This window comes from Polypterus senegalus, chromosome 17, assembly GCF_016835505.1.
Source record: "Polypterus senegalus isolate Bchr_013 chromosome 17, ASM1683550v1, whole genome shotgun sequence".
Taxonomy (NCBI): domain Eukaryota; kingdom Metazoa; phylum Chordata; class Cladistia; order Polypteriformes; family Polypteridae; genus Polypterus; species Polypterus senegalus.
This window is the reverse complement of record NC_053170.1, coordinates 50,655,570-50,670,468: the sequence shown is the minus strand read 5'-3', so window position 1 is coordinate 50,670,468 and position 14,899 is coordinate 50,655,570. Positions and strand designations below refer to the sequence as shown.

Below are 14,899 nucleotides of genomic sequence, written 5' to 3'. Positions count from 1 at the left end.
TGCAGAATTATTAGGCAGCTAGTTTTCCGCAGGCAAAATGGGCCAAAAAAGAGATTTAACTGACTCTGAAAAGTCAAAAATTGTAAAAAGTCTTTCAGAGGGATGCAGCACTTTTGGAATTGCTAAGATATTGGTGTGTGATCATAGAACCATCAAACATTTTGTTGCAAATAGTCAACAGGGTCGCAAGAAACATGTTGAGAACAAAAGACGCAAATTAGCTGCCAAAGATTTAAGAATTTAAACGTGAAGCTACCAGGAACCCATTATCCTCCAGTACTTTCATATTCCAGAGCTGCAACCTACCTGGAGTGCCCAGAAGTACAAGGTGTTCAGTGCTCAAAGACATGGCCAAGGTAAGGAGGGCTGAAACCCAACCACCACTGAACAAGAAACATAAGTTGAAACGTCAAAACTGGGCCAAGAAATATCTGAAGACAGATTTTTTCAAAGGTTTTATGGACCGATGAGATGAGAGTGACTCTTGATGGACCAGATGGATGGACCTGTGGATCAGTAATGGGCACAGAGCTCCACTCCAACGTGGAGGTGGGGTACTGGTATGAGCTGGTATTTTTAAAGATGAGCTAGTTGCACCTTTTGCATTGAAGATGAACTCAAAATCAACTCCCAAACCTACTGCCAGTTTTTCAAGACACTTTCTTCAAACAGTGATACAGGAAGAAGACCATGATTTTTATGCAGGCCAATGCTCCATCACTTGCATCGAAGTTCTCCACTGCGTGGCCAGCCAGTAAAGGCCTTAAAGATGAAGGAATAATGACATGGCCCCCTTCCTCATCTGACCTAAACCCTATCGAGAACTTGTGGGCACTTCTTAAACGCTAGATTTACGGGGGAGAAAAACAATACACCTCTCTGAAGAGTGTCTGGGAGGCTGTAGTCACTGCTCCACAAAAGCTGATCATCAACAGATCAAGAAACTGACAGACTCCATGAATGGAAAGGCTTATGACTGTTATTGGAAAGAAGGGTGGCTATATTGGTCATTGATTGATTGATTGATTTTTTTTGAAATGTCAGAGATGTTTATTTGTAAATTTTGAGGTGTTTGTTTATTATTCTCACTATAACAGATGAAAATAAACAAGTGAGATGGGAAAATTTTCATTTTTCCTTTAGTTGCATAATAAATCTGCACACTAATAGTTGCCTAATAATTGTGCGCACATATGTATTTCCCTGATGATGTTCACACTCACATTTCCGTTGTGAAACATTCAGGTTTCAGGTTTATTAACATTTTGGATTGACTGATAGCACTGTGTTTGTTCCATATTAAAATTAATCCTCAAAAATACAACTTGCCTAATAATTCTGCACTCCCTGTATGTGGGTCTGGAAGCTACTCTCTGCCGAAGAGAGAGAAAGACAACATGAACTACAAGACCCAAAACCCATTCTTCCAATCTTGTCCTGTGTCAGTTTGTGTTACTATGTCTTGAATGGGAAGATTAAGAAGCAGCTGTACAAAATTTATTTTAAAAGCATGTGACTGAAACTGCTTTAAGATATTCAGAGAAAATAAATAAAAATCAAGGCAAAATTACATTATACGTACAGACAGACAAAAAAAAAAAAAGAAAAAGATGCAGACATCTTTTCAGCCATTTATCCTTATTTGAATAAGTGTGCCATTTGTACTACTTAAAGATGGCCAGGGAAAACAGGAAAGCCACCAACAAGTGGTGACATGATAGAGCAAATAAATCTGCAGGGGTGCCAAGGCCATAAGCTCACTTAGCCCCAACTGGGAATTCTATAAAACAAATTAACTACTTTAGCACATTTTATAGTAGCACATTGTTATGTAGCAGAGTCCCAAAAGATTGGATTTTCCACATTTGGACTATTGTCCAAAATTACTGAAATTATCAATGGTAAAAGCAATAAACAGATCAAGTTATTATTGTCATCCACACTTTCCCTAGCTTTGCCTGCAAAGTGTAAGGATTCAGGCATAGCTGACTGTAAATATCAAATCCTACAGGATGCTGAGAAGTAGACTTGTGCTTGTGTTTTCACCCAACATGACTACTTTAATGCTCTTTAACAAGACTGCCAAAGTGCCTACAGCTTTGCTCAAAATACAGCAGGAACAGTTCTAACCAAAAAGCAAGTACAGTAAAACCTTGGATTACGAGTAACTTGGTATGAAAGTATTTTGCAAGACGAGCTAAATTTAATAAACTTTAACTTGACAAATGAGTGAGGTCTTGCAATACAAGTAGTATGTATACACTTTGTCTGCTGAGCACCACGTGATCACAACTGAACGGATGTTTCTTCTCTCTCTCGCTGCAGGATTGAGGGTAATCGTCTCCCATTCTGCCTCAGTCGACGTGCCTCACTCATATAGTCAACATCCATATGAGCATATACCGTTTACTATAGCATTGTGACCACGTGCATGTGTTGCAAAATGCGAGTCCCAGTCTTACACCCCAAAACACGAAGCCGAGTCGCAGTACTTTAGCAACACCAGCTTTATTCTGGCTTGAAACAGGAACAGAACGGCTATTTATTGTAGCGAGATCTGCCACTCCCCCATACACAGACACAGCAGTCAGGCAAGGTCATGGCCAGATTAGTGGCCAAGTAATACTGTGGCCCTGCGCATTTAAAATGTTCCTTGTATCACCCATCAGCAGCAGGCACTTATAGCATGTCCGTGATCTTTTCGGATTTGCTTTTACGGTGAACTGCTCTAGTGCTGGGAGTCTGCAGTTGCTTCGGGACGCTCTTTGGCGTGTCGTCCCATTGGGTGCAATCCCAAAAGAGTTTACAATACTTGCAGTGCGTAAAGCATTTTTGTGTCCAAGTATAGTGACTCTTCAGGCAAAAGCAACTGTTATTGGATAGGTTCCTTTTAAGTCACAAAAAAAGAAGATTCAAGTGAGCCAAGATAGCAGGGATTCTGTTTGAGTGAAATTCGTCCTACACAATAACCCCTCTCTTGTCTCCCTTAAACCAGCCATGATTCTTTTCAAAAGGTAAGTGCAGGTTATTTTAATGTATTTTTACTTTATATTTTGTACTGATCTGTTTTTATAAGAATAGTTTTTGTTGTGAAACTAATCACCCGAGTTTATTATATATGGGGAAATTTGCTTTCCTGTGTGCTTTGGATTACAAGCACGTTTCCGGAATTAATTATGTTTGCAATCCAAGGCTTCACTGTACCACAACACATCAATTTTATCCACTACTTATTCATTCCAAACTGATGCTTAGAAAGTATTTTAACTAGGTTTCAATTACATAAAATCTTGTGCCTTCATATATTCCACAATGCTTGCCTTTATACAGTATTATCCACATCATTCACACCAATCTTCTCAACCTAGCTAGAATAAAAACACAAGAGATGAAGTTCCAATTTTGGCATAGTATTTATTACTCCAAACAAGCTATGCTGCAACACTTCTATATTTTGTACATCATTTGAATGATAAGTGTTTTTGCACTGTCAGTTTCTATCGTCATTAATAAAACTGACCAATTTTTCCACTGCACTATTTTTTGATTTACCACTCTACTAACAGTTTCACAACACTCCTCGATTGCCTTAAGTATAAACTTCACTCCTGATCCTTATTAATATTTCACTCTTGAACCCAAGATGCCCAATTTGCTGCTGTTTTAACTAAAAACTGTTAAACATTCATCTGAGCAAATGAGCGGATTCTCTTATTAAACATTATGTGATTAACTGCCATATTTATACATTTCCCTTTTATTTTTAAAAGGCTTTAAAATTGCCATTTTAAACAGCATTTTCAGAATCAGGAAAGTTACCTGAACTAACATGTCTTTTGGAAGGTGGTGGCCTTACAATTCCTAAAACAAAGGCAAAATCAAAAATAAGTAAAATAGGTATTAAGATTACCAAGTGTTTTATTTTTTCCTGAATCTGGAAAGGGGGAAAAAAAATCTGCTTAATCATATTTTTTACTCTTTGACCACTAGCACCCTATTCTACAAACTTATCAAACTGGGCTGCTCCGCACACTTGACCCATCTTCCACAATTCGATCATATCTTTCCATGGACAGAAAGTCACATTTGTGTGATGGGGCATCACTGCACGAGTTAATTATTGCATGCTTTGCAGATGAACCCAAAGCAAAAACAGCTGGAAGGTAAAATTCTACAGCAATGCATTACCAAAGCTCTATAATTTCATAACAAAGCAACCTGGATAATGTTAATGCAGATTGCCCCCCCAACCACATGTTAGTCTTAAAATTATACAGTTACATTCTATAATGGTTTACCAACTCCCCTCCCCCCGACAATTTTGCCTTCCTGGAGTCTGTTTCCACCACCACCGGGTTACAACATTAATAAATCTATTTTTCACACCTTGCAAATGTTTACAATTTTTTCAACTTCTAACTCGTAAACGAAGTACAAAATTAACACTGAACACTCTTGCCACTTTAAATATTCTATATTTCTTATGATCTAAATTTAAGCACAGTTTTCTCTGGTTTCAGAATGAATTTTTTGGGGGGTTAAGAAGGTGGCATTGAGAAGGCAGCCAGGCCTTTATAAAATTGAACTAGACATATCTGTTTAAGCAAACAAACAGGACTGCCTACTCCTATTAATCACTCCGGTAACTGCAACTCAGCATCAGCTGCTCACGTTGCTAGCATCCAACATGTGCCAAGCAATTCAAAAACCATCAGTAAACAATAAACCAAACAAAGGCAACAAGTAAGCCCATTTCACAAACAAAGGCCTTTTTGAAATTAAATCAATGGCTACTACATACCAAATTATTGCAGCTAAATCTGAAGAAATGTAAAACAGAATAAACTGTTAGACACTGTTGACCAGAGATTAAATGCTGATTAATGTTTTAGATAGAGGTTGCATTTTGCTGCAGAACTGTATTGTAATCCACTGAAGCTGAGCTATTTTAAGAGGCTCTAAGACTCATAACCTATGCATTCAAAACCCACAAAGCCAGCCTAATTACTACTTTGCATTTCGGTCAAATGTGCACATATTGTACATAGTGTGCATCATAAACTGAAGAAAAAAATGGCCTTTAAACTTTACTGCAATAATTACGCTTTATTAATAATAGTAAGGTGTAACCAACTATTAACTTTTTATATGCACGAGCATAAGGAATAGGATTGGATTCCACAAACTTAGATATCCTTTTGAAAACGGTTAGTCTTGGTTTCTCTAGCCAGTGTCATACTCCTCACGGACACGCACATTGTCTTTTCTGTAATAAAAGTTTTATCTGTAACGTTTCAGTCAAATACAACACCAATCATATCTACACGTTTTGAAGACATAGCAAAGGCTTAGGGCAATGGAACCCATTGTATCTTGCAGGAGCTGCCACAGGAGTATGGGGTTCTGAATTAAGAAAACTCTGCTGTGGGTTTCCAAAAAAAAAAAAAAAGGTGCAGCAGCTTTAAACTCATGCCTCCCATTTAGGGCTAAAAGGATGTATTAAAAGTTTTGAAGAATACCAAACTAAAATCTGAAGGTAAGGATACTTCAATCAGGTTTTGTTACAGATTTCATGTCACTTGATCGACCCATTTTGATTTTTTGTCTTTTTACATTAAGCCACTTTATAACCAGACACACAAAATGGTTATTTCTTATATTAAACTGTTAACTTTGGTAGTTTAATAATTAAACTACAGACCACAAGTGTGAACTGTTTTTTTTTGTTGTTTTTTTTTTAAACTAACAACAAAGAAAAAATTCTGTAGGTCTTATTGTTTAGTGACCATAAAAATACAATAGATAAAATTCTTAAAATGCATACTTTAATAAAATGTAAAGCAAAAATATTTACCCATAATACATACAGCATAAAACTAAAATACTTCTCATAATTAAAAGCTGTCATACTGTTTAACATTTCTTTTAATGTACTTATCTGAAATAAAATTTAATTAAAAAAGTACTTTTCACCATTTCTCTAATAAAATACATATTCTCACACAATGGGCAGAGTGGCGACTCCAAGGCTATGGATTTGCACTGGCAATCGGAAGGTTGCCGGTTCAAATCTCGTAAATGCCAAAAGTGACTACTTCTTTGGGCCCTTCAGCAAGGTCCGTAATTGCTCTGTCCTGGGTATGATGTTAATCAGCATCCAGCCCTGGATGTAGGCCCACAAACATGCAGGGAAAAACCTGGATGTTGGTGGCAGAATTGGCACTCTGGCCACCAAAAATAAAGTTCATACTGTTCCACTCCATCTGAACTAGTGTTGTACTAAAAAGTGTCATGGTTTGTTATGTGGTGGGTGCGGCAACACGTTGTATCAATACGTGCACCTAACCCCCTCACACAATCACTTAATACTGGCAATTAAACACTGCTTAAATATAAATATACATGCACTTAAGCAGGGGTGTCCAAAACGTTGATCACTATCGACCGGTAGATTGGAAAGGTAGAGCAGGTAGATCACGTTGCATTCAAAAAAAATTTTTAGATGTTAGTCTATCATATCCTCCCTATGGCATTTGCCACTTGATTAACATACAGCCAGTCTCTTTTCTTCTAACACACAGGCCTTCCCACGCGCACAATCAAATGTGAGAGTTACTGCAAAACTCCAGCTAAGTGATCTAGTTAGCCCTCCAATTTATATCGACTAAAGGGGTATGAAATAAATAAAAAAAAAAATAAAAAAAATTGGTGTTGGGCATGTGGAATTGGAAGAGGAATTTTTTTCTCACAATGTCACAATCGAAGTGCATTTGATCTGTCAATCCATCATTGCTATTCCAAAGAAGGAAAATGTGGAAAGGCACTTTCGAACTGTTCATAAAAACTAAGAAACTGACTTCCTTCCGAAAAGCCATCTAACCAGCATGTTAAATGAGCTTAACTTTTCCTATACGCTGCAAGGCTGCAAGATCTTTTGATTGGTTTCCCTCTCTGGAGTGGGCACATACTGTGCCAATCATTACTAGGAAAGGTTTTTACACCCTTTCAAAATCTTAAGCTAGAAAAAAAAAAAAAAAAGCTGCTTTGGATACACAACTCCACAGGCAGAGGATCTGTTCTATATAGGCCAGCAAAACAGAATATTAACTTTAATTTTACATAAAAGAAAGGTTTCAAGCACCTTTCAAAGAACAGTAAATACTTTAGTAACTGCACAAAGGCAACTCTTTGAAATGATTTTACATGCTGCCAACTTAACACTGCATCCAGAATGTGAAGTAGATACCACTTGTTCCTTGTAATTATTTCTCATTCCCGTTCATCACCACTATCTGGGTTGACTGGTTAATATAAAATACATTGGGCATTTAATATTTCAAGATCTTTTCAAAAGCAGATATTGAGAAGTAAACATTACACAAATTATCCTCTACTTTGTGGATGGCTATATTGAGCTAAAGTCTAATTTTAACTCAGCTCAGCAGCAGATCTATCTCACATAAGGAGACTAAGTTTTCTAGATTAGGAAGGGTTCTTTGAGGCCAAACTATTCTAACGCATTGTCATTCACCAGAAACAAGGAGATGTGAGCATATTTAAAAGACTAAGTAGGTGATGGGCATGCCCTATTAGATGAATATTCTACTTTCTCTCTTCCTACTTCTATGTGGGGGTTTACAGGTGCCGGTCATAAAATTAGAATACCATGACAAAGTTGATTTATTTCAGTAATTCCATTCAAAAAGTGAAACTTGTATATTAGATTCATTCATTACACACAGACTGATGTATTTCAAATGTTTATTTCTTTTAATTTTGATGATAACTGACAACTAATGAAAGTCCCAAATTCAGTATCTTGGAAAATTAGAATATTGTGAAAAGGTTCAATATTGAAGACACCTGGTGCCACACTCTAATCAATTAACTCAAAGCACCTGCAAAAGCCTTTAAATGGTCTCTCAGTCTAGTTCTGTAGGCTACACAATCATGGGGAAGACTGCTGACTTGAAAGTTGTCCAAAAGACGACCATTGACACCTTGCACAAGGAGGGCAAGACACAAAAGGTCATTGCTAAAGAGGCTGGCTGTTCACAGAGCTCTGTGTCCAAGCACATTAATAGAGAGGCAAGGGGAAGGACAAGATGTGGTAGAAAAAGTGTACAAGCAATAGGGATAACTGCACCCTGGGGAGGACTGTGAAACAAAACCCATTCAAAACTGTGGGGAGATTCACAAAGAGTGGACTGCAGCTGGAGTCAGTGCTTCAAGAACCACCACGCACAGACGTATGCAAGACATGGGTTTCAGCTGTCGCATTCCTTGTGTCAAGCCACTCTTGAACAAGAGACAGCGTCAGAAGCGTCTCGCCTGGGCTAAAGACAAAACTGCTGCTGAGTGGTCCAAAGTTATGTTCTCTGATGAAAGTAAATTTTGCATTTCCTTTGGAAATCAAGGTCCCAGAGTCTGGAGGAAGAGAGGAGAGGCACAGAATCCACGTTGCTTGAGGTCCAGTGTAAAGTTTCCACAGTCAGTGATGGTTTGGGGTGCTATGTCATCTGCTGGTGTTGATCCATTGTGTTTTCTGAGGTCCAAGGTCAACGCGGCCGTCTACCAGGAAGTTTTAGAGTTTTTTCATGCTTCCTGCTGCTGACGAACTTTATGGAGATGCAGATTTCATTTTCCAACAGGACCTGGCACCTGCACAAAGTGCCAAAACTACCAGTACCTGGTTTAAGGACCATGGTATCCCTGTTCTTGATTGGCCAGCAAACATGCCTGACCTTAACCCCACAGAAAATCCATGGGGTATTGTGAAGAGGAAGATGCAATACGCCAGACCCAACAATTCAGAAGAGCCAAAGGCCACTATCAGAGCAACATGGGCTCTCATAACACCTGAGCAGTGCCACAGACTGATCGACTCCATGCCACGCCGCATTGCTGCAGTAATCCAGGCCAAAGGAGCCCCAACTAAATATTGAGTGCTGTACATGCTCATACCTTTCAGTTGGCCAACATTTCTAAAAATCCTTTTTTTACATTGGTCTTAATTGATATTCTAATTTTCCGAGATACTGAATTTAGGACTTTCATTAGGTGTCAGTTATAATCATCAAAATTAAAAGAAATAAACATTTGGAATACATCAGTCTGTGGGTAATGAATGAATCTAATATACAAGTTTCACTTTTTGAAAGGAATTACTGAAATAAATCAACTGTCATGATAATTTAATCTAAATTTTATGACCGGCACCTGTATATGCCTGGTTAGACTCTCCATATAGCTCAGCCATGCAGCTCCTCACTACTCACTTTACCTTCAAATCTTTTTTACTTGATACATCCATCTTTGCTTTGGCCTCCCTTCCTTTCTCTTCCCTGTACTTCCATTTTCATCAGTCTTTCGTCCACATATGCATGGTCTCTCATTATATCCATAACATTTCAGCACACTTTTGCTGTAACTCCAATTTTCATCATTTGTTATGCTGCCCATTTTTGGAACTCCAAAATGTTCATCTTAACATTCTCACTTCTGCCACATCCAATTTCTCTTGTGTCCCTTTGTGGCCCACATGTCTCAGCTCCACATTTGCTGCTCTTTCCCCATGTCTTAAGAACCCTACCTTTAATCCTTGGCGTTAATTCTTCAAATTTGTAATCAATGTTCCCAATACCATCTTCCAGTTGGAGAAAAAAAAAAAAACGAACATGTGAAATCACTCCATAGTACTTAAACAAAACAGAGGCCAGCACAAGGTGACTGCCAAGTCACCTTCAGCATGCATCAAACCAAATGTAATATAGGAAAAAGAATTTAACCAACAACAACAACAACAACAACATTTCCCCTACACAGGCTGTAATGTTAAAGCCAAGTACATGATAAGTAGCAGGAAGTGTGAAGTAAACACTCAACCATACCTAACAAGTAAGGTAGCTATCAACTATTAACTCAGAAATCAATCAGTTTAAAAGAAAAAAAAAAGAAAAGAAAAAAAGAAAAAGTACACAAAATGTATGTAAAAAGTACTAGCAGTCCGATATTCAGAGAGGGATGCAACAATCAGAATTTGTTCCACATGAAATAAACATAACCACATCTTGACAATGGAGAACCTAAAAAGCAACAAGAAAACAAAAAATACACTCGGATGTTAAATAAGCACCCTTAAGCAGCTATTTATATATAAAAATAAATACATTTCACCCTACAACAAAACCCCAAAAATAAGAAACACATACTTCTATTTCATCTAACAATCTATTTCCTAAACTTATTTAAACCCACCATAACAAGGATGTGGCGAAGACAAGGCAGGAAAAAATCCTAGAGAGGAACCAAGACCACCACAGGATACATACCCACTAATTCATACTACTGTAGATCAACGTAGTACTACAATTCAACCTAAAACATGTAGAATGCAAAAGGAAAACTGAGCAGCTAAAACAGAAGGAAGAAAAACACTCCCCAATGGCCATGACCAAACTAAGGTGTCCAATCAAGCTGCGACACAAATTTTGCTAAACAATGTGCTGCCGATCTCTTGCCTTCCATTTTACTTGTGATGAAAAATTGAAGTACAAATTGGTTCTTTGCATCTACAGTCAATACCTCCCCCAAACAAATGAATTAAAAAAAATTTAATGGACTGCAGTCATTTAATGGAAATATTTGAGCATAAACAATCTCACTTCTAATGGCCACATTTACCCAAGCAACCTGCTAGTACACAAGTGAGACAACTCAAGACCACACAAGTATATCCAGGGATTAAAAACACTCAACATGCATGCATAAGAGTTGATCTTGCTAGAAACCAAGCTGGATTTCTGTGCGATGATTTCCTGACTATTAAAGAGGACGAGGTTTGGGTAATAACACTTTCCACAAAACTCCTTACTTCAAAATTTTTCCTAACAGTCTCAGCCTGAATGCTTAGAAGGCCCAGAGGACAAGGATTTACGCAAGAAATAGGCTGGGAAGAACATGCAACTCAAAAGTATAAAATGCTGCATAAAGGACACAGATTTGGAACTACTGGTTCAAACCGGATCATTGAGTAATCGATTGTTTCATGCGTTTGTATTCAGAACCAGTCAGACAGAAAGGAACTTACTTTGGAAACACTGGACCAAGAATGGGAGTAAACCTAATAGGAACTCCAGTTCCTCACAGAAGGCATTACAAAATAACAAAAGCCAACACAAAAAAAACAAAAAACATCTGAATGACTTGCAACAAAATACAATTTAACATGCAATAGTTAGAGTGAATGCAAAACACAAGCTCAGTACTACACACAATGTAAAGGACTAGCTAGACAGAGTTAGACGAGAATGAAGTTACCTGAAAACTGAAAATATCAGAACTGTGGATAACCAGACAAAAGCCGAGGGATTTATTAAAGTTGCTCAGAATTGCTCTACTGCAATGTAAACAATCAACAGCCTACTATAATTTTTTTAAGGAATGCAGACATAGAATGAAACCAGACAAAGCTCAAATGAACATGGAAAGAACATAGAGACAGTGACCCTGTGGCACTGCACCTAAGACAAGAACCAACCTGGACAGGACACACATGCACCTCCATTCACATGGGGACAAGCTAGGGAGAACCCAAGTAAACCCAAAACTGGATAACAAAATGAAAACTACACACAGACAGCACCACAAGCAGGAATTCAAAACCAGAAAACTAGAAATGTAAAGGGGCAGTAATAATACAAGACAAAAAAGTAGGTAAAATAAATTCACTAAAAGAATAAAAAAAAATGCAAGTACAGCTGTGGCAAACGAAATTTTCTTTAGAGTTTTCAAAGAGCTCTTCAGCACACTCCCTCTAAAAGAAGTATAAAGTAAAAGTCAGGAGTATGAATAAAATAAACTAAACAAATCCTGGGAAATGTTAACCTTTGTAGTCAACAGTCCTTAGAAAAGAGAAAGGTCAACTGAACACTGCATATTCAATTAGAGGCACATTCAGCACTGAATGGACAGGCAAAGGATTAGAGATATTACCTTTAGTGTATAAACACCACTTTGTGTTTTAAGAACATAATGTAGAAGTGGATGTTCCTCATGAAAAGCATGTCAGCAAGCAGGTGCTGCAAGAGATTTGTATAGCATGGCAAAACACAAAATGAGCCGTAACCCGTGCAGCAGTTTACATCAACATTTGAAACTTGCAGCTAATGTATGCACAGCCCCGTCGAAATGAGATCTAAAGGTTTATTCCTTACGAGACAAGCATGGACTAACGGGATGCCCACGTGTAACTCTAAACAGTAACACATTGATGATAGGTAAACTGGAAAAAAAAACCAATAAAATGAGTCGGCATACTCAACTTAGAAAAGATGGCAAGTATTTCACCGAAATATTGTTATTAAACTTAAAGTACGTTGGGAAAACCGCCTAAACGTTAATAACGTTAACGTCACTGAACAGGGATTTGATATGTAGTGGCCGTCACAAAGTAAAGACTGGCACGTCCTGACAGGGCATACAACACATAATCGGTAGCCCACACGAATGCCGCTTGAGATGAGAAACAACCCCCAAAATGTACGTTTGCTGCAGCAGCGGCGACATCTCGCCAAATCGTTTCATTAATGAAGGCGGATCAACATCACCAAAAATAAATAAATAAATAGGGTGAAGCGTCTGGTGTTTCGTCGAGGGGCTCAAGACCACCTGCAGTCCCGTCGGTGAACAGCAACAAGTAGACTGGCCGCATGTCCGGCTGTAAAACAGATTAGCCAAACGGCGGCTCATAAATTGAGCAACGAACTTCGCTATCTCAAGAAAACCTTACACTGGTCCTCGGCCCAACCACATCGAAGTGTAACGCGCTTCCAATCCGAAAATCCCGCTGAGACAACGGCGTCGGACAGCCCAGACGCAAAAAGACAGCCTGTACTTCGGCTCCGTTTCACCCACCCCGCAGCTCGCGTCGGCTTTCTTCCCAAACATCAGACGGCTAAAGCTACTGAAGTTCGCGTAGACACAGCGGTTGTTAACTTACTCCTGTGTTTGCTTCCTCCCCATGACTGTTTGGCGAGGCTGGGACTCCGAATGATAGCCCTTCCTGCAGATTTTAGCGCGTCCATGCTACCAGATCCAAAAAGAGAATGGGAGATTAAAAGGCAAAGTAATCAAGAGCAGCGAAATCTCCAGTCACCGCGCTCCCTCTACTCTCCCACAAACTTTTCTTGTCCGTCGTCCACACTCCCTCCCGCCCCGGAGTCGGCGGAGTATCACGTCCGGCGCCACGGGGTGGTGTTATATATGTAAATATAGGGGGAACGTGCCCGGCTTAGTCTCTTCCTTTTAAAGCAGCAGTCGATTTGTAAATACGACTAGGAGATGCGTGCCTGCGAAAGGTTGAATACTGTATAAATAAATAGGAAACAACAAAGATCGATTTGGAATTAAAAAGAAGAAATTCATTTTAAATAATCCGTAACGCGTTTTCCGAAAAGCATGTAAATCTGAACTCTTCGTTTAAATAATACCCAAATTCTGACTGTGTTCTCACTGCCCAAACAGCAGTAAAGAACACTCTTATCCTCTTTTTTGCTTCTCAGTAAATACAACAACGCACATTTACGAATTACACAACTGATTGAGATATATGTATAATTAATCGTTAATTCATTTTCCAATCCGCTTAATCCAGTTCAAGATCGCGAAAACCGAATTTCCTGCACGTATAGTATGTTGAGAGTCATTGATCCCGAATCCCCGTGAATCTATTCCACGTTATTCGTAAGCAAACGTTCATGATGAGCTAATAATACGTAACCTGAACATCTTTGGAAAGTGTGAGGTAAATTGACTCTTAAAAGACATTTACATTTACATGTACTTGTTTAGCAGACGCTTTTATCCAAAGTGACTTACAAAAGAGGCCAAAAAGGGTTACAGGACAAATTTAGAGAAAAGCCAAGCAAAATGAAATGGCTAACACGGTACAACACCCTAGTACTAAGGACAAATTTAAAAATTGATTACCACACATCAAGAGTTCAGAACAAACTAAAAGCTAGTTACAATTCTTAGGTTGCAAAAGCATAACAACTAATATCAGCCAGATAAAAATTCACCAAACAAGAGAGTCTTTGAAGCTTCTTAAATACATTGAGGGAGATAGAATTTCAAATGGAGATGGGCAGCTCATGCCACCAACTAGGAGCTACACATGAAAAGAGTCTGGAATGAGATCTGCATCACCAGACGCCATTCATCAGCAGACCTGAGTGGTCAAGAAGGAGCACAGGACCTTGCAAGCGTCTTCATATGCATAGTTGCTGACCCTTTCTCTACTCTGTAGGCAAGCATCAAGGATCTGAACTTAATATGTGCCGTTATTGGGAGCCAACATAATGATCTGAAAAGAGAAGTGACACAACTAAGACCTGCACCAGGAGTTATGCTGCCTACTCTGTCAGATTGTGCAAGTGTTGTATACAGTGAATCTGCAAGAATGAGAGACCATTGCAACATGGTCAGTGAGGGACAGCTGGTCATTGATCACCACCTCAAGGCCTCATATTGGCAGGTGTTAGCAAAAAAATTAGCTGAACTGAATAGAGATGGGGTGCTGAACAGTCAGAATAGCTGGGATAACAAGTTAGACCGTCTTTGCCATTTTGAACTGAAAATGGTGTTCCTGCATTCAAGTTACAATATAAGTGAGACATGTAGAGATTGTGGCTGGTAATGTGTGGACTTTTGGAGGGAATAAAAAGTGTAGCTGTCTATCATCAGCATAGAACTAATAAAAGAAACCTTGGGACAGGATGATAGGGTCAAGTAGGTAGGTGTTTATAGAGAGAAGTAGGGAAGGCCTACAACTGAACTTTGGGGCTCCCCTTTGCTTGCCCTTGACATCTCTTCACACCAGAGAAGAGACATGATAGGA

General features: G+C 38.8%; 1 protein-coding gene across 2 annotated transcripts in view; it reads right to left on the bottom strand.

Annotated features, from left to right (window-relative positions):
* ldlrap1b (low density lipoprotein receptor adaptor protein 1b) overlaps nt 1-13,245 on the bottom strand; it is a 66,285-nt gene extending 53,040 nt beyond the window's left edge. For both annotated transcript variants that reach the window (XM_039740668.1, XM_039740667.1), the window contains exon 1: nt 13,001-13,245. In XM_039740668.1, the coding sequence (XP_039596602.1) occupies nt 13,001-13,085 (85 nt within the window). In that variant the 5' untranslated portion in view covers nt 13,086-13,245. The remainder of the gene's footprint in view (nt 1-13,000) is intronic.
* Nucleotides 13,246-14,899: the final 1,654 nt, after the last annotated feature.